We start from the raw sequence: 21,542 nt of genomic DNA on the forward strand, positions 1-21,542 counted from the left end.
CCCCCCTTTACTCACAGAATATGGTATCTTACTTTCAATACGTAATGTCCTCTGTATCCCTTTCCTAATATGCAATCACTATCCAGGTGTCACCAACATCTGGAACAGGAAGAAGAGGTTGCATGTGCTTGCTGGGATAAAACAGCAAAGTAAACCCACTTTCCCGCATGTCAATTACAACACTGCTCCATTTAAACAGTCTACAGGAAGCACCGAGGAAAATACATAAAGAAATACATCTTCTTTAACTTATTTCTTGGGGGTGACCTTTGATGGATTCTGTATCCCTCAGCCCACCTCACAGTTTTGCAACCAAAATGGAACCAGGGGAATAGATATTGAGAGGGATCTTAAGATTTGACGTTTGAACGTTAGAATAATGGCGCATACATACGAAAATGCCAAAATTCCAAAGTGCTATTCTATAAATATATTGCATATATCTTAAATAGACCAAAAAATATAAATAGTGGATGAATCACACTCCAGAATATAAAACATGTGATATAAACACACAATTCATAATATTCCTTGCAAATCCTTGTGTTTGATGTTGTTACATTTATTTTTAGTTATTCGTGTTTTCATTAATTATTCAAAAGTACTACTACTATTACTTATCATTTCTATAGCGCTACTAGACGTACGCAGCGCTGTACACTTGAACATGAAGAGACAGTCCCTGCTCGACGGAGTTTACAATCTAATTAGGACAGACAAACAGGACAGATAAGGGATAAGGACAAAGGGTAGCAAGATTCCGGAATCCCAAAGAGTAGCAAGATTCTGTGCGGAATCCTAAAGAGTAGCAACATTCCGTAACCCAAAGAATAGCAGGATTCCGGAATCCTAAAGACTACTACTACTTATTTCTAGAGTGCTACTAGACGTACGCAGCGCTGTACACTTGAACATGAAGAGACAGTCCCTGCTCGACAGAGTTTACAATCTAATTAGGACAGACAAACAGGGCAAATAAGGGATAAGGGAATATTAAAGGAGGAAAAAAGACCCCAGTTGGCTGTGGCTATCTTGTCTGACTGACACCACAGGTAAACTTGCAGTCAGGTAGACATCTTGTAATATATCCAAACAGCTCACATTTTTCTATCATTGTTCTTTACAACCTCCAAAAACATTTTTTTTTAATTCATAATGTGGACAACAGCTCCTTGAGTTTTCTACACAGAAACGCATATATACTGTAAGCATTAGAAATCACTTAACTTAGGGGTCGTTTTACAAAAGCGTGCTGAAAAATGGCTGGTGGTAGTGTAGGCGCGGGGTTTGGGCGCACGCAGAATCATTTTTCAGCGCACCTGTAAAAGCCTTTTTTTGCCGAAAATGGACGTGCAGGAAAAAGAAAATTGCCACGCATCCATTTTGGGTCTCAGACTTTACCGCCAGCCGTAGACCTAGCGGCCAGAAAATAAAAAATATTTTTCAGACGTGCATAGCGGACGTGTGGCAAAAATGAAATTAGCGCAACAGCCACGCAGTAGTTGGGCGGTAGGTTCAATTTGGCGTGCATTGGGTGAGCGTAGGCGCCTCACGTGGCTTAGTAAAAGGGGCCCTTAATTTGTAGCAAGAGTGCTCCTCTTCCTTATGGGGCCCAAGCAGTGCCCAGGAGGTAGTGGGGGGCAGGCCTGGCAGTGAGAAGGGAGCCAGAGGCACACCATAAGTACATAAGTAATACCACACTGGGAAAAGACCAAGGGTCCATCGAGCCCAGCATCCCGTCCCCGACAGCGGCCAATCCAGGCCAAGAGCACCTGGCGAGCTTCCCAAACGTACAAACATTCTATACATGTTATTCCTGGAATTGTGGATTTTTCCCAAGTCCATTTAGTAGTGGTTTATGGACTTGTCCTTTAGGAAACCGTCCAACCCCTTTTAAAACTCTGCCAAGCTAACCGCCTTCACCACGTTCTCCGGCAACGAATTCCAGAGTTTAATTACACGTTGGGTGAAGAAACATTTCCTCCGATTTGTTTTAAATTTACTACACTGTAGTTTCATCGCATTCCCCCTAGTCCTAGTATTTTTGGAAAGCGTGAACAGACGCTTCACATCCACCTGTTCCACTCCACTCATTATTTTATATACCTCTATCATGTCTCCCCTCAGCCATCTCTTCTCCAAGCTGAAAAACCCTAGCCTCCTTAGTCTTTCTTCATAGGGAAGTCGTCCCATCCCCGCTATCATTTTAGTCGCCCTTCACTGCACCTTTTCCAATTCTGCTATATCTTTCTTGAGATGCGGCGACCAGAATTGAACACAATACTCAAGGTGCGGTCGCACCATGGAGCGATACAACGGCATTATAACATCCTCACACCTGTTTTCCATACCTTTCCTAATAATACCCAACATTCTATTTGCTTTCCTAGCTGCAGCAGCACACTGAGCAGAAGGTTTCAGTGTTTCTGGGCAGACTTATAAGGTCTGTGCCCTGAAAAAGACAGGTACAAATCAAGGTAAGGTATACACAAAAAATGGCACATGTGAGTTTATCTTGTTGGGCAGACTGGACGGACCGTGCAGGTCTTTTTCTGCCGTCATATACTATGTTACTATGTATTATCGACGACGACACCCAGATCCCTTTCTTGGTCCGTAACTCCTAACATGGAACCTTGCATGACGTAGCTATAATTCGGGTTCTTTTTTCCCACATGCATCACCTTGCACTTGCTCACATTAAACGTCATCTGCCATTTAGCCGCCCAGTCTCCCAGTCTCGTAAGGTCCTTCTGTAATTTTTCACAATCCTGTCGCGAGTTAACGACTTTGAATAACTTTGTGTTATCAGCATATTTAATTACCTCTAAATCCTGTTGCCCTAGGTGGCCACCTAGTAGCTGGGCCAGTCCTGCTCAGAGGTAGGGACAAAATAGAAACCTGTGCTGCTGAACAAAAGAACGGTCACTGTGGGGCCCTTTCACTAATCTGCGTAAGCATCTATGCGAGTCCAACGTGCACCAAAACGAAGTTACTGCCGGGCTACCGCGTGGCTCGTGCGGTAATTTCACTTTTGGCACACGTCCAATATGCACGGCTGAAAAAGAATTTTTATTTTCAGATGTGCATATCGGACGTGCGCCAAGTGGCATTTGACGAGCGTAGGTCATTACCGCCTGGTTACCGCATGAGACTTTACCACAAGGTCCACGACTGGCGGTAAGGTCTCAGACCCAAAACGCAGAGGTGCAGCAATTTTCATTTTGCCGCACGCCCGTTTTCTGCAAAAAAATTTTTTTAAGGCATTTTATTGCAGGTACGCTGAAAAATGATACTGCGCACGACAAAACAAGCGCCTACACTACCGCAGGTGATTTTTCAGCGCACCTTAGTAAAAGGACCCTTGTGTTAGCTAGGTAAGATGTAAGGGAACAAAAACCCGGGTAGCTATGAATGAAAGCTCATGACTCTGTAGCCCCAGGAAGGGCCACTTCTGAGTTTGCTGGAAGTCAGAAAGAGGAGGAAGGAGCTACCAGGCCAAAAGAAAAAAATAAAATAAAGAGCTGATATACTAAAGGCATTCTGTGAAATAAACTAGCCTTCTGAAAATCCTTGAGTCGTAAAGCCCTAAGTCACGGACAGGTTTTCAATCCAAGTGTTATGATACAGAGCTCAAAGGTCCTTTACATTGCGAAAGGGGCAATTTGACATATAATCCCTGCACAGGCCTGGATTTATGCAAAAACCTTCTAAGCCTGAATACAGGATGGCAGATATCTCAGTGCAGTGTATTCTGAAGATGAGGCTACTGCTCCCACTCTCCAGCAGGCCTTTGGCCTCTGAACAGGACTTCAAACAGTCTCTTCCTAGCATCCTGAGCAATCCAACCTCAAGCTCCTGGGCCCTTTTTTCACTCAGGGTGAGCTGGTTCTCAGTATGCAAATTCTATGCAGATTAGCAGGTTATCCTTTCATGAACAGGGTGACCTGGTTCTCCAGAGGCAAAATTAAACAGGTCTTACCAACAGCATATTCAGGCAATTCTTTATTCCAGCCCCTGGGCACAGTTCTTCTAGCTTAAATACTTTATACATTCACATATCTTCACACTGAGCCTCCCCACACAGATACCTGGGCTCAGTGCTAACTTCAATACTATGGGGACTTCTAACCCCAGGCTTTGCAGCCTGCTTCTCAGTATGGGGACACCCAGCCCTACTTCTTCTTTGGACACACAGTCCTATTTCTTCTTTGGACCCCCCAGTCCCGGACACACAGTCCTTTCTTTCTTTCAACACACAGTTCCTCTAAGTACTGAGGCTACACAGTCCAACACTAATGCTTTAGGGACTTCTTACCCCAGCCTGTTTTTCTTCTTTGAGCACACAGTCCACCACAAGTCCATAGGGTTTTGCCAGTTCTTTCCAGGGGGATTCTCTTTCTTCAGCTACCAGCTCTCTCCTCTTTCTTTCACATCTCAGGTGGGGTATAAAGTGGTTAATTAGCTACACAGGACCCAGCCCATAACCTCCTACACCTGTGGACCTCCCAGGGCTCTCCCCGGTCCTAGCGACCTCCATCTATTCTCCTAGCGCCCTCTAGTGGCCTACCCCGGACATCCTGGACATTTTTAGGGGAACAGCGCCATCTAGTGGGCTGCCCCGGCTAGGACAGCCTCTTATTTATCACAGTATTTCTACCCACCCTGCAGGCTAACAGTCCCTCTGGACCTCCAGTCTCCTCCCTGTAATATCTTTTTGCTATCCAGTCCATGCCACTGAAAGAAGAAAAGGTTAGGAGGATCCAAGATGGCGTTAAAGTAGGACGTGGTTGATAGAAACTCCTGCCCGCGTTACCTTTTCTTCTTTGCATTTTTCTGTCTGACTTCATGCCTAAGCATCGAGAGAAACAGCGGGCTTTTCCTCAGCCCCAGTAACTTCTCCACGTTAACCGCTTATTACCTCCTTTGCGGTCCCTACACTGGGCAAATCTGCTGTCGGACTCAGGAAGGAGTAAACTAAACGGGTTTCGTAGACTTCTGTGATAGGCATTATGATGTAAGTTGTGGGGATATTAACTCGTCAATGGACTGAAACTACAACCACCAACCTGTGAAGATTACTTCCCAAACACACCCCAGTGGTTATCAATCTGTTGTGGTTTCTTTTTCTGATCTTTTCTTGATTGTGGAGGAAAAGCCTCTGCCTGCCTGCGGTCAAAATTCAAACTTTCATATGACTCACAGACTCATTCATCATCGGCTAAAAAACCTCCGTTGCTGGTTTTATGATTTCTTTTGGGTTTTTTTGTAATATATCTTTTGAATAACTCAACTCCTAACACCCATTTTTAATCGATAACATTTCGCATATTGCACTCATCTTGGGTATACATCCGACGGGGTCTCGTTTCGGCTTTATTTAACTCCGGGCTTTGTCAAGGGAATCTGTGCACGTATGCCTTTACTTCTACGGGCTCTACTTTCTTTGTCCTTTGCTTTTTGTGGATTGTATCGGATACCTGTATCAGATACGTATTTATTTATTTATTGCACTTGTATCCCACATTTTCCCACCTATTTGCAGGCTCAATGTGGCTTACAAAACCTGTAATGAAAACGGCAACGGAATTCAAACATGCGTGGGATAAGCATAAAGGAATCCTGTGCCGAAGGAATGGATCCTCAGGAGCTTAGTCAGGATCGGGAGGCGGGGCAGGTGGTTGGGAGGCAGGGATAGTGCTGGACAGACTTGTACGGTCTGTGCCAGGGCTGGTGGTGGGCAGCGGGACTGGTGGTTGGGAGGCGGGGATAGTGCTGGACAGACTTGTACGGTCTGTGCCGGAGCTGGGGTTGGGAGGCGGGGCTGGTGGTTGGGAGGTGGGGATGGTGCTGGGCAGACTTGTGCGGTCTGTGCCGGAGCCGGTGGTTGGGAGGAGGGGCGGGTGGTTGGGAGGCGGGGATAGTGCTGGGCAGACTTATACGGTCTGTGCCCTGAAGAGCACAGGTACAAATCAAAGTAGGGTATACACAAACAGCAGCAAATATGAGTTATCTTGTTGGGCAGACTGGATGGACCGTGCAGGTCTTTTTCTGCCGTCATCTACTATGTTACTATGTTACTATGTAATGACATCTCCATTCCAGGGTAAAAGATACATTTGGTATTACAATGAGATCGAGGATTACATAGAAGGACTAAGCATACAGTTATATAGAGGCATCGTTCTAAGTATGGTGGTGTGATGAAGTATGGTAGTTAGGCTATGTATTCTCATGAAAGGCTTTGTTGAAGAGAGAGGTTTTCAGAGATTTGCGAAAGTTAGTTTTTTCGTTAATTGTTTTCAAATGAGTTGGTAGTGCATTCCACAGCTGCGTGCTCAGGTAGGAAAAGCTGGTAGCGTGCGTTAGTTTATATTTTAATCCTTTGCAGTCCGGGAAGTGTAGGTTGAGAAGTGTGCGGGAAGATCTTTTAGCATTTCTGAGAGGTAAGTGAACGAGGTCTGACATATACGTTGGAGCGTCTCCGTAATGTCACTTAATAGTGACATTTAATTATGGGGTGTTTTTTTTTTCTTTGTTACTATTTCTGGATTTCTGTCAAAGTTGAATCTTTCATGTACAATTTGAAATGCTATAAATAAAAATAAATTAAAAAAATTTTTAAAAAGAAGAAGAGATTAATGCAAAGCCCCTTCCTGGGCCAGCTGACGGAAAGAGGAGATACCCTTGTGGCACACTCTTAGTCAGGGCCCAGGAAGGAGAGAGGAAATGCCAGTGTGCTGTAACCCCAGGGGGAAGTCGTGCTTCTGGGATGCCAGCTGACTAGGCGGACAGGAAGAGACTGGGAAAACGCGATCCCATTATGTTATGTATTTCCATGCATTTATGACATAGGAAGGACATTAATTAGTGTGTTGAAAAATGTTTACAGCCCACCTGGGACCACATAAAAACATCACAAGTAATAAAACAAAGACTGGCATGCCTTGCCAATGCTTTTCCTATCACAGGAACTTTTCTTTGACATAAAATGATCTTTATGATCTTTCTATAGTCGATGACCTAACTTAAGTTACAACTCACTCTATTACTCAGTAACCTCTATGCAATACCATAATGCATTCTTCTTTACCATACTTGTATGCACCTAATGCAATACAGACAGCCCAGAATACTGCCGCCAGACTCATATTTGGAAAACCTAAATATGAAAGTGCAAAACCCCTAAGAGAGAAGCTTCACTGGCTCCCACTTAAGGAAGGCATTGCGTTCAAGATCTGCACGATGGTTCACAAAATCATTCACGGAGACGCCCCAATATACATGCTAAACCTTGTGGGTGTACCTCCCAGAAACGCCAAAAAATCGTCCTGCAAATTTCTCAATCTACACTTCCCCAGCTGCAAAGGTCTAAAATACAAGCTAATGCATGCCACTACCTTCTCCTACATGAGCACGCAGCTATGGAATGCATTACCCAAAGACCTAAAGGCAATTAAGGAAATGACTAACTTTTGCAAATCTTTGAAAACATATCTCTTCAACAAAGTCTACAAAGAGAACCCATAGCTCAACAATCCACCTCACCAATCCATCCAGCTATGAAAGTCCACCTTCTAAACTTTCTCACCCAACCACTTCCTTCTTCTTCCCCTTACTCAGTCTTTACAGATTACTAATTGTATCCAATTTCCTGGAATGACAATATCATAACTAAACTATGTAAGCCACATTGAGCCTGCAAATAGGTGGGAAAATGTGGGATACAAATGCAATAAATAATAAATAAATAGTACCCGGAAATGGCGATCACCATTACGGCATAATGTAAGCCACATTGACCCTGCAAATTGGTGGGAAAATATGAGATACAAATGCTACAAATAAATAAATAAATAAAATAAGCCAACGGTTCTCAAGCCAAACCTCGGAGTACACCCAGCCAGATAGGTTTTCAGGATATCCACAATGACTACGCATGAGATAATTTGCATGCAACTCTCTCTCTCTCTCATGCATATTCATTGTGGATATCCTGCTAACCTAGCTGTGCCCCAAGGACTGGATTAAGAACCACTGAAATAAGCAATCAGTATTGATGATATCCTCTATCAATAAAAGCTAGCTGAAGATGATTAATGAAATCTCACTTTAGCTGAAGCAGACAAGGAAGGAGACACTAAGGTCCTCTCAAAGACTATCACTAACCGCACCCTCTCCAAAAGACATTACACGATGTGATACCCGCAAGCGAGCCTTCTCCGGACTAGCCCCCGCACTCTGGAATGCACTGCCTGAAAGGCTGCACTTAACACAAGACTATCTCTACTTCAGGAAGCAGGTGAAAGCTTGGCTCTTCAACCAAGCCTTTAATGGAAGAAGTAACTAACTTGTTAGTCTCACTCACACACACAAGGATTGACTCGGGCTGCACATACTGCAGTGGGACATGTTTATCCACTCCTACCCTAGCTGAGATAATATTTAACCATCTCTCTGACCTCAAGTGCAACCTTCTTCAAATCAATCACCTTACTTTCTAACACTTCCTACTTTCTTACCTATCTATATGCTACATCTTTGCTTTACCCTTCACTATCAATTAAAATATTCTATTACACATTGTGTTGACATTGTAAATAGTATACCATGCCATACTTTGTATTGTTATTTGAATATTTTTACTCTTGTAATTGGCTATTACTCATGTTTGATTTATTCTTACTGCACACTGCCTTGAGTGAATTCCTTCAAAAAGGCGGTAAATAAATCCTAATAAATACATAAATAAATACATCTACAACTTCATTTCTGGCACTCTGACTTCAGAAAATCTTCCGTCCTATCATAGCTGTGCTGGTCTTTACTGCTGCCTAGTCCCTGCTAAGTCCTACCCCACCCATGGATTGCAATCAAGGAATGTGATTGGAGATATCTGTTCCACACCACAGGGACAGAAGGACTAAGGAGCAGAGAAAATTAGTTTCTCGGTGGTCAAAATGCTTCCTGAAGATTGCTTTTGCTGATAAAAATGTTTAAAGCATCCCACATCCTTTTCTCTGTAGCTGCGTTGGCATCGGTCCAGCTTATATGGCTCTTACTGTTAGACAAGGCAGCTTAGGTTACATAGTAACATAGTAGATGATGGCAGAAAAAGACCTGCACGGTCCATCCAGTCTGCCCAAGAAGATAAATTCATATGTGCTACTTTTTTTATTTGTACTGTCCTCTTCAGGGCACAGACCGTATAAGTCTGGCCAGCCCTATCCCCGCCTCCCAACCACCAGCTCTGGCACAGACCGTATAAGTCTACCCACACTAGCCCCACCTCCCAACCACCAGCTCTGCCACCAGGTTGCTCATGAGTGTTGCAGCTCTCATCACTGCCTCTTCTGAAGAAGCTGCTGCTTCCCCAAGAGATGAATTCCACACTATGTGGTCCTTCGTGTATTCTGTTTATCCTTCGGTGTGACTAGAGTTCAAACCCCACTTCTTCCATTCACTTTTTTTTGTAATCTTTACTTTTCACTGCATCATATACGAAACTTAGGGGCCAATATTCAGCCAGCAGCAATGAGCAATTTTTTAAAATTAGATTCAGATATCCAAGTAGCAGCAGTGCATTCACTCTGCAACAACTCCTCGGTACCTCTCCATTCAAATCTTTCCGTACACTCCTTCCTAGGAACACCATTCACTGGGTAAATCTCTCATATCTGCACCCTTCTCCTCCACCGTTAACTCTAGACTCCGTTCCTTTTATCTTGCTGCACCATATGCCTGGACTAGACTTCCTGAGCCGGTACATCAAGCTCCATTTCTGGCCATCTTCAAATCTAGGCTAAAAGACCACCTTTTTGATGCTGCTTTTAACTCCTAACCCTTACTCACTTGTTCAGTACCCATTTTTACCATTCCCACCTTAGTAATTCCCTTATCCCTTATTTGTCCTGTTTGTCTGTTCCAGTTAGACTGTAAGCTCTGTAAAACAGGAACTGTCTCTTCATGTTCTAGTGTACAGCTCTGTGTATGTCTAGAAGCTCTATAGAAATAATAAGTAGTAGTAATAGTCTTTCGGATTCCAGAATCTTGCTACTCTTTGGAATTCTGGAATCTTGCTACTCTTTGTCCTTGACCCTTATTTGTCCTGTTTGTCTGTCTTAGTTAGACTGTAAGCTCTGTAAAACAGGAACTGTCTCTTCATGTTCTAGTGTACAGCTCTGTGTATGTCTAGAAGCTGTATAGAAATAATAAGTATTAGTAGTAGTCTTTCTACTCTTTTGGATTCCAGAATCTTGCTACTCTTTGGGATTCTGCATAGAATGTTGCTACTCTTTGGGATTCCGGAATCTTGCAACTCTTTGGAATTCTGGAATCTTGCTACTCTTTGTCCTTGACCCTTATTTGTCCTGTTTGTCTGTCTTAGTTAGACTGTAAGCTCTGTAAAACAGGAACTGTCTCTTCATGTTCTAGTGTACAGATCTGTGTATGTCTAGTAGCTCTATAGAAATGATAAGTAGTAGTAATATGTCTTTGAGATTCCGGAATCTTTCTACTCTTTCGGATTCCAGAATCTTGTTACTCTTTGGGATTCTGCACAGAATTTTGCTACTCTTTGGAATTCTGGAATATTGCTACTCTTTGTCCTTGTCCCTTATTTGTCCTGTTTGTCTGTCCTAGTTAGACTGTAAGCTCTGTCAAGCAGGAACTGTCTCTTCATGTTCTAGTGTACAGCTCTGTGTATGTCTAGTAGCTCTATAGAAATGATAAGTAGCAGTAGTAGTCCTTGAAATTCTGGAATCTTTCTACTCTTTCGGATTCCAGAATCTTGCTACTCTTTGGGATTCTGCACAGAATGTTGCTACTGTTTGGGATTCAGGAATCTTGCAAATCTTTGGAATTCTGGAATATTGCTACTCTTTGTCCTTGACCCTTATTTGTCCTGTTTGTCTGTCTTAGTTAGACTGTAAGCTCTGTAAAACAGGAACTGTCTCTTCATGTTCTAGTGTACAGATCTGTGTATGTCTAGTAGCTCTATAGAAATGGTAAGTAGTAGTAGTAGTCTTTGAGATTCCGGACTCTTTCTACTCTTTCGGATTCCAGAATGTTGCTACTGTTTGGGATTCCGGAATCTTGCTACTCTTTGGGATTCCGGAATCTTGCTACTCTTTGTCTTGTCCCTTATTTGTCCTAGTTAGACTGTAAGCTCTGTCAAACAGGAACTGTCTCTTCATTTTCTAGTGTACAGCTCTGTGTATGTCTAGAAGCTTTATAAAAATGATAAGTAGTAGTAGTAGTCTTTGAGATTCGGAATCTTTCTACTCTTTCGGATTCCAGAATGTTGCTACTCTTTGGGATTCCGCACAGAATGTTGCTACTCTTTGAAATTCTGGAATCTTGCTACTCTTTGTCCTTGACCCTTATTTGTCCTGTTTGTCTGTCCTAGTTAGACTGTAAGCTCTGTAGAACAGGAACTGTCTCTTCATGTTCTAGTGTACAGCTCTGTGTATGTCTAGAAGCTCTATAGAAATAATAAGTATTAGTAGTAGTCTTTCTACTCTTTTGGATTCCAGAATCTTGCTACTCTTTGGGATTCTACATAGAATGCTGCTACTCTTTGGGATTCCAGAATCTTGCAACTCTTTGGAATTCTGGAATCTTGCTACTCTTTGTCCTTGACCCTTATTTGTCCTGTTTGTCTGTCCTAGTTAGACTGTAAGCTCTGTGAAACAGGAACTGTCTCTTCATGTTCTAGTGTACATATCTGTGTATGTCTAGTAGCTCTATAGAAATGATAAGTAGTAGTAATAGTCTTTGAGATTCCGGAATCTTTCTACTCTTTGGGATTCTGCACAGAATGTTGCTACTCTTTGGGATTCCGGAATCTTTCTACTCTTTCGGATTCCAGAATCTTGCTACTCTTTGGGATTCTGCACAGAATGTTGCTACTCTTTGGGATTCCGGAATCTTGCTACTCTATGTCCTTGTTTCTTATTTGTCCTGTTTGTCTGTCCCAGTTAGACTGTAAGCTCTGTGAAACAGGAACTGTCTCTTCATGTTCTAGTGTACATATCTGTGTATGTCTAGTAGCTCTATAGAAATGATAAGTAGTAGTAATAGTCTTTGAGATTCCGGAATCTTTCTACTCTTTGGGATTCTGCACAGAATGTTGCTACTCTTTGGGATTCCGGAATCTTTCTACTCTTTCGGATTCCAGAATCTTGCTACTCTTTGGGATTCTGCACAGAATGTTGCTACTCTTTGGGATTCCGGAATCTTGCTACTCTATGTCCTTGTTTCTTATTTGTCCTGTTTGTCTGTCCCAGTTAGACTGTAAGCTCTGTCAAGCACGAACTGTCTCTTCATGTTCTAGTATACAGCACTGCGTACGTCTAGTAGTGCTATAGAAATGATAAGTAGTGGTAGTAGAATATTCAGGTCATTGAGTTATGTGGCTATGGCCAATAGTCAGTGCCACACCCACATAGCTAACCAGGCAAAGTTTGGGCTTCTAGTTATGCTGTCTTACTTGCCTGGTTAACTATGAGGGTATCTCTGGATCCCGCATAACTCCAGCCTGTTCCCAGACTCTAACCCTGCTCTGCTCCAGAACTAACTAGCGAGTGCTGTGGCAGTAAAAAAGGGTTATTGAGTGGCATTGTCCAGTTCAGTGCTACTGAATATCCCCTCCTGATCCACTCAGCATGAGTTAACCCAGCAGGAGCCTCTCCAATCAGTTACATCATTTGGAATATTGGGAACTTATATTGTAAGCCCCTTGGGACAGAGAAATACGTGCTGTACCTGAATGTAACTTGCCCTGAGCCCTGAGTTTGGATCGGAAAGACAAGTGCATTTAAAATCCAAATGAGGCCACAAATAACTGCAAAAAGAAAAATGCAACACTTAAGGGCTCATTTTCAAATGAGAAAAAAAGTCCAAAAAGTGTCATAAAGCACCTCCCTTTGAGTTCCAAGCCCCCTCTCTCCGAATTTTAAAAGTCATCTATGTTACCTCGTCGGGGTTATGGCGGCAGCAGCGGTAAAAAGCATGCAGGCTCAGCACTTAGTTACGTTTTCCCTTCTCTCTCTCTCAGCTCTGGCCCTGCCCTTGCGGAAACAGGAAATGAGGGCGGGACCAGAGCTGAGAGAGAGAGAAGGGAAAACGGAACTAAGCACCGAGCCGAGCCTGCATGCTTTTTACCGCTGCTGCTGCTGCCCTAACCCCAATGAGGTAAGATAGATGACTTTTAAAATTCGGAGGGAGGGGGCCTGGAACTCAAAGAGAGGAGGGAGGGAGGGAACGAACTTCCGGTGGGTGAAATATTGGGGGTGCTCGAGCACCCACAGCACCCATGGAGTCGGCGCCTACGCTTACCGGCCTCTATGACACTCTCAGATGTTAGTCAGGTCTATTAGAGCAGCATGAAGGTCCCTGGAGTAGTGTAGTGGTCGGTGCAGTGCACTATGGAGTGGGGAACTCAGGTTCCTATCTTCCTCTACCTATCACACTTGTGGTGGAAACTGTGACCCCTCCTAAGGACACCAAAACCCTACTTCACCCATAAGGGCTATTGTAGTGGTGTACAGTGGGGGACAGTGGGTTTTGGAATGCTCAGGGGACAAGGTAAGGGAGCAAAGGTGAGATGTGTACCTGGGAGCATTTTTATGAAGTGCACAGAAGTGCCCTCTAGGGTTCCCCCATTGCTCTCCTGGGATGTCTGAGGGACCAGTCTACTAAAAATGCTGGCTCCTCCTACATCCCAATGGCATGAATCTCTAGGTTTTGCACTTATTCATATTTTTTTTTTAATGGAACAAAAACCAAGATGTCCAAAGCACAAAACCTTGTTCAAAATAGTATTACAAAAAAGAGACCTTTTTCTTTTTCAAAAATGACCACCTTTCCTATTTGGATTATGAACGTTCTGTGCTGTAACCCCAGGATGAAGTCATGCTTCTGGGATGCCAGCTAGCTAGGCGGGCAGAGAGAGACCAGAAATGGGAATAAAGGAAAACTCAATCCCATTATGTTAAACTGTATTTCCATGCACCTATGACATAGAAAAAACATTAACTAATCGGACTTAGACATCATATTGATTTAAGACGTCAAATCGGACTTAGGTGTCATATCGAAAATGCCCATCTTGGTCTCGTTTAGCTCCTCCCTGGGGGCGTTCCTCCACTCTTTTGGGGCTCCAGAGGATAAATGCCTCCAGAAATCTGGATTCTTGCTAACAATGCTTGTAATAAGGGCCTGGTTAGGAGGGGTGTGTGGGAGGAGGATACAAATATTCTGCACAGCTGAAAAACAGAAATTCAGGGGATACAGGATGAGGGGCCATTACCGTCTTCTGCGCCACCCATGGACTGCCATATAAGGGTTCAGACACAAGTTTGCCTTTCAACACCGTAGCTGTTCATTCCTTTGTACCTTCCTAACTCATTGCTGGGTGTTTTATTGGGGGGGGGGGGGGGGTGGAAGTTGAATAATACATTTTCGTATACTTTTAAATCTTAGCTTTTATTAATGTTTGATATACCACCCATGGGATGAACTTTCAGAGCAGTTTACAATAACAAAAATATAGTAAGGAGAGAAAGGAAGAAAAAAAGAAGCAAAACTACATTTTATCTACAGGATAGGAAGGAGAAATAAAGAACACTGCAGCGCCCAGGGGCGTAGCCAGACACCCAATTTTGGGTGGGCCTGGGCCCAAGATGGGTGGGCAGAAGAACTCCGCCTTGTCCCACAAGTGATTTGGTATCATGGTCTCTCAAACATCTCCCACCCCCGCATACCTTTTAAATGGCTTGATTTTCACCAGCAGTGAGCAGCAACTAATACACACTGCTCATGTTGGCCCCACACCCTTCCCTCTGATGCATAGTAACATAGTAAATGACGGCAGATGCACGGTGCATCCAGTCTGCCCAACAAGATAAACTCATTTTACATGGTACGTGATACTTTATACCCGAGTTTGATTTGTCCTTGCTATTCTCAGGGCACAGACCGTAGAAGTCTGCCCAGCACTGTTCTTGTATTAAAAGTTCTGAAGATTCTGGAATCCTAAAGAGTTACAAGATTCCGGAATCCCAATTAGTAGCAACATTCCATGTAGAACCCCAAAGAGTAACATAGTAAATGACAGCAGATAAAGACCTGTACGGTCCATCCAGTCTGCCCAACAAGATAAACTCATTTTACATTGTACGTGATACTTTATACCTGAGTTTGATTTGTCCTTGCCATTCTCAGGGCACAGACCGTAGAAGTCTGCCCAGCACTGTTCTTGTATTAAAAGTTCTGAAGATTCTGGAATCCTAAAGAGTTACAAGATTCCGGAATCCCAATTAGTAGCAACATTCCATGTAGAACCCCAAAGAGTAACATAGTAAATGACAGCAGATAAAGACCTGTACGGTCCATCCAGTCTGCCCAACAAGATAAACTCATTTTACATGGTATGTGATACTTTATACCCGAGTTTGATTTGTCCTTGCCATTCTCAGGCCACAGACCGTAGAAGTCTGCCCAGTACGGTTCCTCTACTAAAAGTTCTGAAGTTAACGTCTGAGCCCCTTAAAATTTACACTCCAGCCCATCTATATATCTATTCAAGCATGATCTGGGCGTAGACCCTAGAAGTCTGCCCAGCACTGTTCTTGTACTAAAAGTTCTGAAGATTCTGGAATCCTAAAGAGTTACGAGATTCCAGAATCCCAATTAGTAGCAACATTCCATGTAGAACCCCAAAGAGTAACATGGAGGGGCATAATTGAACGAAAACGCCTATCTCCATGGGCGTTTATCTCCAAGAACGGGTCCGTGAAGGGGCGGACCGAACCGTATTTTGGGAAAAAATAGACGCCCATGTTTTATTCAACAATGTGTGAGCTGGGCGTTTTTGTTTTTCAGCGATAACGGAAAATGAAAGCGCCCAGCTCAAAAACGAATAAATCCAAGGCATTTGTTCGTGGGAGGGGCCAGGATTCGTAGTGCACTGGTCCCCCTCACATGCCAGGACACCAACCGGGCACCCTAGGGGGCACTTTTACAAAAACAAACAAAAAGGTAAAAGAGCTCCCAGGTGCATAGCACCCTTCCCTTGTGTGTTGAGCCCCCCAAATCCCCCTCAAAACCCACTGCCCACAAGTCTACACCATTACTATAGCCCTAAGGGGTGAAGGGGGGCACCTACATGTGGGTACAGTGGGTTTGGGGGGGTTGGACGACTAATAAGCATTAAGCAGCACAATTGTAACAGGTAGGGGGGATGGGCCTGGGTCCACCTGCCTGAAGTCCACTGCACCCCCTAACAACTCCTCCAGTGACATAAGTACATAAGTAGTGCCATACTGGGAAAGACCAAAGGTCCATCTAGCCCAGCATCCTGTCACCGACAGTGGCCAATCCAGGTGAAGGGCACCTGGCACGCTCCCCAAACGTAAAAACATTCCAGACAAGTTATACCTAAAAATGCAGAATTTTTCCAAGTCCATTTAATAGCGGTCTATGGACTTGTCCTTTAGGAATCTATCTAACCCCTTTTTAAACTCCGTCAAGCTAACCGCCCGTACCACGTTCTCCGGCAACGAATTCCAGAGTCTAATTACACGTTGGGTGAAGAAAAATTTTCTCCGATTCGTTTTAAATTTACCACACTGTAGCTTCAACTCATGCCCTCTAGTCCTAGTATTTTTGGATAGCGTGAACAGTCGCTTCACATCCACCCGATCCATTCCACTCATTATTTTATACACTTCTATCATATCTCCCCTCAGCCATCTCTTCTCCAAGCTGAAAAGCCCTAGCCTTCTCAGCCTCTCTTCATAGGAAAGTCGTCCCATCCCCACTATCATTTTCGTCGCCCTTCGCTGTACCTTTTCCAATTCTACTATATCTTTTTTGAGATACGGAGACCAGTACTGAACACAATACTCCAGGTGCGGTCGCACCATGGAGCGATACAACGGCATTATAACATCCGCACACCTGGACTCCATACCCTTCCTAATAACACCCAACATTCTATTCGCTTTCCTAGCCGCAGCAGCACACTGAGCAGACCTGCATACTGCTGTCAGGGAGCTGGGTATGACATTTGAGGGTGAAAATAAAAAGTTGAGAAACTTCATTTTTTGTGGTGGGAGGGGGTTAGTGACCACTGGGGGAGTCAGGGGAGGTCATCCCCGATTCCCTCCAGTGGTCATCTGGTCATTTAGGGCACTTTTTGGGGCCTTATTCGTGAGAAAACAGGGTCCAGGAAAAGTGTCCTAAATTCTAGCTAAAAACGCATACTTTTTTCCCATTATCGGTGAAATGCGCCCATCTCTGTTCGGCAGATAACCACGCCCCAGTTCCGCCTTCGCCACACCTCTGACACGCCCCCATCAACTTTGTCCGCATCCGCGACGGATTGCAGTTGAAAACGTCCAAAAATCGGCTTTCGATTATACCGCTTTATTCGTTTTTGTGAGATAAACGTCCATCTCCCGATTTAGGTCGGAACTTGGGCGTTTTTCTCATTCGATTATAAGCAGGATAGTAACATATTAAATGACGACACAAAAAGACCTGTACGGTCCATCTACTCTGCCCAACAAGATAAACTCATTTACATGGTATATGTTACTTTATATGTATACCCGAGTTTGATTTGTCCTTGCCATTCTCAGGGCACAGACCGTAGAAGTCTGCCCAGTACTGTTCTTGTACTAAGTTCTGAAGCTAACATCGAAGCACCTTAAAATTTACACTCTAGCCCAGCCCTATCTATTCAGTCACGACGAGGGCGTAGACCGTAGAAGTCTGCCCAGCTCCCGTTTTGTTACCAATTACCAAGTTGCATCAGTTTCCAATTGATGCAACTTCCTGTTTTCGCATAGGCGAGAATACATCAGAGGGAAGGCTGTGGGGCTGGTGCGAGCAGTATGTATCAGTCACTGCTCACTGCGGGCGAAGATCTGCTATTTACAAGGTGTGCAAGAGGGACAGTTGTTTGGAGTTTTCGACTGGTGGAGCTTGGGGATCCCCTACCAGTCACATCACAGGTGTGCTGCTACTGGGTGGGCCTGAGCCCAAAGTGAATGGGCCTGGGCCCACCCTTGGCTATGCAACTGGCAGTGTTTTTATTCTCCATTGTTTACTAGAGAAGGTTGCATAAGGTTTTGAGACAAAAAAAAGCGGGGCCACCACAATTGAGAAAACTGAGCCTTCTGTGGAGGATGAAGGCTTTCTTTTGGTATAGCCGAAGATGCCTTAGAGGAGAGACTGATAGAGAACAAGGGAGGAAGGAACACGGTTGCCTATAGGCAGGAAAGAAGGGAAAAGAAGAGAATGCTGGGTGGGGGAAAGAGAAACAGATGCTGCTGGGTGCAAGAGAGTTGGGAAGACTGCTGGCAGAAAGGAGAGACAGAAGGGAATACTAGATGGGCATAAGGGAAGAAAGAAGGAGATGCTGGGTGGAAGAAGTAGGAAGACTGCTGGCAGGGGAGGCAGGAGGGGATAGAGGATGGACATGGGCAGTGGTGTGCTGGAGCGGGCTCGCGAGAGCCGTTTGTTAAGTTTTTAAGAATTTGGGGAGCCGGTTGTTAAAGTAGGCCTCCCCATGGCTACTTTAACAACTGACTCCCAAAATGTGGGCTTGGGCCCTAACCTGAATTCTCTTTTACTTTGCTGGCAGTAATGCTGGCCCCACCAGCCAAGTAAATAGACTGCTGCTGCTCCCTGCTCCTTGTTTCTGACTCTGAGCATCAGGCTGGGACTTTTCATGCAAGCGCAAGAAGGTTCCATCATGCTGCTCAGAGCCAGAAACAAGCAGCAGAGAATGGTGGCAGTCCATTTATTGGCTGGTGGGGCTCGGCAAAGGTATGCCTAGCATGCCCGCACAAGGGAGGGGAGAGAGAGGCATGTATTCCCCCCTCCCCCCAAATTTCAGGGCCAGCTATGCCTGGAGGGAGAGCCCGTTGTTAAAAATTTACCAGCACACCCCTGGACATAGGAAAAGAAAACGAAGATGCTGATCTGTGGTGAGGATGAGAGGGGGAAATTGAGGAGTACCAAGAGAGAAGGGGATGCTACAGGACAGGAGGAGAGAGTACAGGAGGGAGGAAAGAAAGGGATGCTAGACGGAGAGGGGATACTGGGCAGAGGGAACAGAGTAGGGGGATGCTGGTCAGGAGAGAATGGAACTTGGTAGGTTATCTTCAGAATGGGGTCCCTGCACCTAGGAATACAAGCTATGTCAATCTGACCCTGGAAGCAGCATGAATTTTAGTAGACTATGTTGAGACTCACAGATGGCAGGGAAGCGATAAGGAAACCTTCTCTAATTCTACCAACAGTGGTTACCAAGCTACACACCAATGCCAGCCCCTCCTTTTACTAGCATTGCTTGCCTTACCGTGCCTTGGTTTCCTTCCTAGGTTCAAGCTGAGTTTCAGAAGCGTTGGGAACGCTGGAGACTGGAACACATGTACAGCCAACGGGACACGAACAAGAAACCTCTACAGTTCCCAGCCAACAGCCTGAGCAGTGGAGGCACCCTTGGGAGTACCATTTAAGCCGCTATTCCCAGAGACACGTTTAAGGAACACTCTAGAAACAATCTGTTGAACTCATGTGACGTGGCACTTTAATCGGGAGGCACCCAGGGTCCTGCTCATTCCTTCTGGGTGCTGAAGTCATGAATCCTCCTGAATTCAGAAACAAGAGATCTCAGTAATGCGTAGCTTCCTGGATTGCTTAATGAGAGCAGCCTCCTCGTGTAGCTCCTTCAAATCAGAAAGTTTAACCTCCAAAAGGTTGCACATTTTCTTTCCAGTTAATAATCAAGAGCTACGTTGTCCAAATATTACCTAGCAAGCAAATTATAGGTCAAATACAGGGTAATAAAAGGTTTGTCTGTTAAATCTGAGGAAAGGGTTGACTGGTCACAAAATTACATCCATTTCAAAAACTGGATAGCTATAGGGTCAAATGGACTTACTACAAGGTTCTTCCCAATTTGTGTGTGATTTCTGGCCTCTACTACGGTAAACTTTGATTTCTAACAAATATGAACTATTTTTGCTACAAAAGGCAGCAAGCTACCAAAATCTACAGTGTAGGTCACGTTCGAGAGGGTCCACTCCAATCCCCCTTTCTTAAACTCAAGCTCCAAGACATTCTGAGGGGTGGGGGGGGGGGGGGGGTTGGTCCTGTTTCCACAATAGAAAAAGAGGCACTTCAGTTCTCAAAATGCTTTGAAATGGAAACTGAACTTAAAATAAGGTTAAACCATAAGTTAAAAAGTATTTCAGTAGCCCATCCATAGTGGCCTCAAGCACTGTGGGCCGTTAACTATACTACCCATCAAGGGTGATTTATAAAGCAATATTTTAGTGGACATAATTTCTGAAGCACATTACTTCAGGAGCATTATAGCTGTAAAAATTGAAAAAAACTGATTGATGCTGACTCACTGTAAAGGGAATCTCCCATTACAAATTACGATAAGTCCTTATGGGATTGATTCAGAGTTCTCCACCCAGCAAATAACCCCCACTGCCGATAGATTATATGGCAAGAAAAGATTTTCTCAAATTGTCCGTTCTGGAATTTCCAAGCCGATAAATCTCTTCTGTGCACTGAGTAGCTCTGTGAGGCTTTTGTTTCTAGACACATTTTATTACTAAACTAGTAAAAAAGGCCCGTTTCTGACACAAATGAAACGGGCGCTAGCAAGGTTTTCCTCGGAGTGTGTATGTTTGAGAGAGTGTATGTGAGAGTGACTGTGTGTGAGAGAGAGAGAGTGAATGTGCGAGTGTGTGTGTGTGAGAGATAGAGAGTAAGTCTGGGTGCGAGTGTGTCTGTGAGAGAGAGAGTGTGTGTGTGAGAATGAGAGTGTGTTCAAGTGCGTATGTGAGACTCAGTGTGAGAGAGAGAGTGTGAGTTTCACACAGATACAGTGTGTGCAAGAGAGAGAGTGTGTGTGAGACACAGACTCTCTGTGAGACTGAGTGTATGAGACCAAGAGAGTGTGTGAGTGAGAGTGAATGTGATACAGTGTGAGACATAGAGTGTGTGAGAGACAATGTGTGAGAGTGAGAGAGAGAAAGACATTGACTGTGTGAGAGAGAGTGTGTGTGTGACAGAGATACCTCCCTCCCCCTCTCTGGTGTCAGGCCCCCCCTCCCTCCCTCTCTCTGGTGTCAGGCCCCCCTCTCTCTCTCTTGTGTCTGAGCGTTACTGTGCAGGACGCTGAGCTCCGGCTGTGCTTCAAGGAACTGACCAATCCTATTTAATAGAATGCACCTCCAACATTCTGAAGCCGAGAAACCTCGTGTGGTTGGTCACTTCTGCTTGTGACGAACCCGGAAGTACGTGATGTCAATTCAGGAGATGGATACAGAGAGCAGGAATGCCTCAGCCGTGCAGTCAGCTTCAGAATGCTGGAGGTGCGTTTTATTATATAGGATTCTTTTTATATTATTGAAAGAAATTCCCTGATTGAAGTCCCTTTCGAAGGGGGGCAGGAGGGACGGGTGTTTGAGGATCCAATCCCTGTAGTTTTTCTGTAGCACCGAGTCCAG

The 21,542-nt window shown here is 44.4% G+C and overlaps 1 protein-coding gene across 1 annotated transcript in view; it reads left to right on the forward strand.

Moving 5' to 3' along the window:
- GLP1R (glucagon like peptide 1 receptor) overlaps nt 1–19,607 on the forward strand; it is a 257,183-nt gene extending 237,576 nt beyond the window's left edge. Inside the window, 1 exon segment of the mRNA XM_030199256.1 lies at nt 19,395–19,607. Coding sequence (XP_030055116.1) covers nt 19,395–19,607 — 213 coding nt within the window.
- The last annotated feature ends 1,935 nt before the right edge of the window (nt 19,608–21,542 follow it).

This window comes from Microcaecilia unicolor, chromosome 3 (assembly GCF_901765095.1).
Source record: "Microcaecilia unicolor chromosome 3, aMicUni1.1, whole genome shotgun sequence".
Classification (NCBI taxonomy): domain Eukaryota; kingdom Metazoa; phylum Chordata; class Amphibia; order Gymnophiona; family Siphonopidae; genus Microcaecilia; species Microcaecilia unicolor.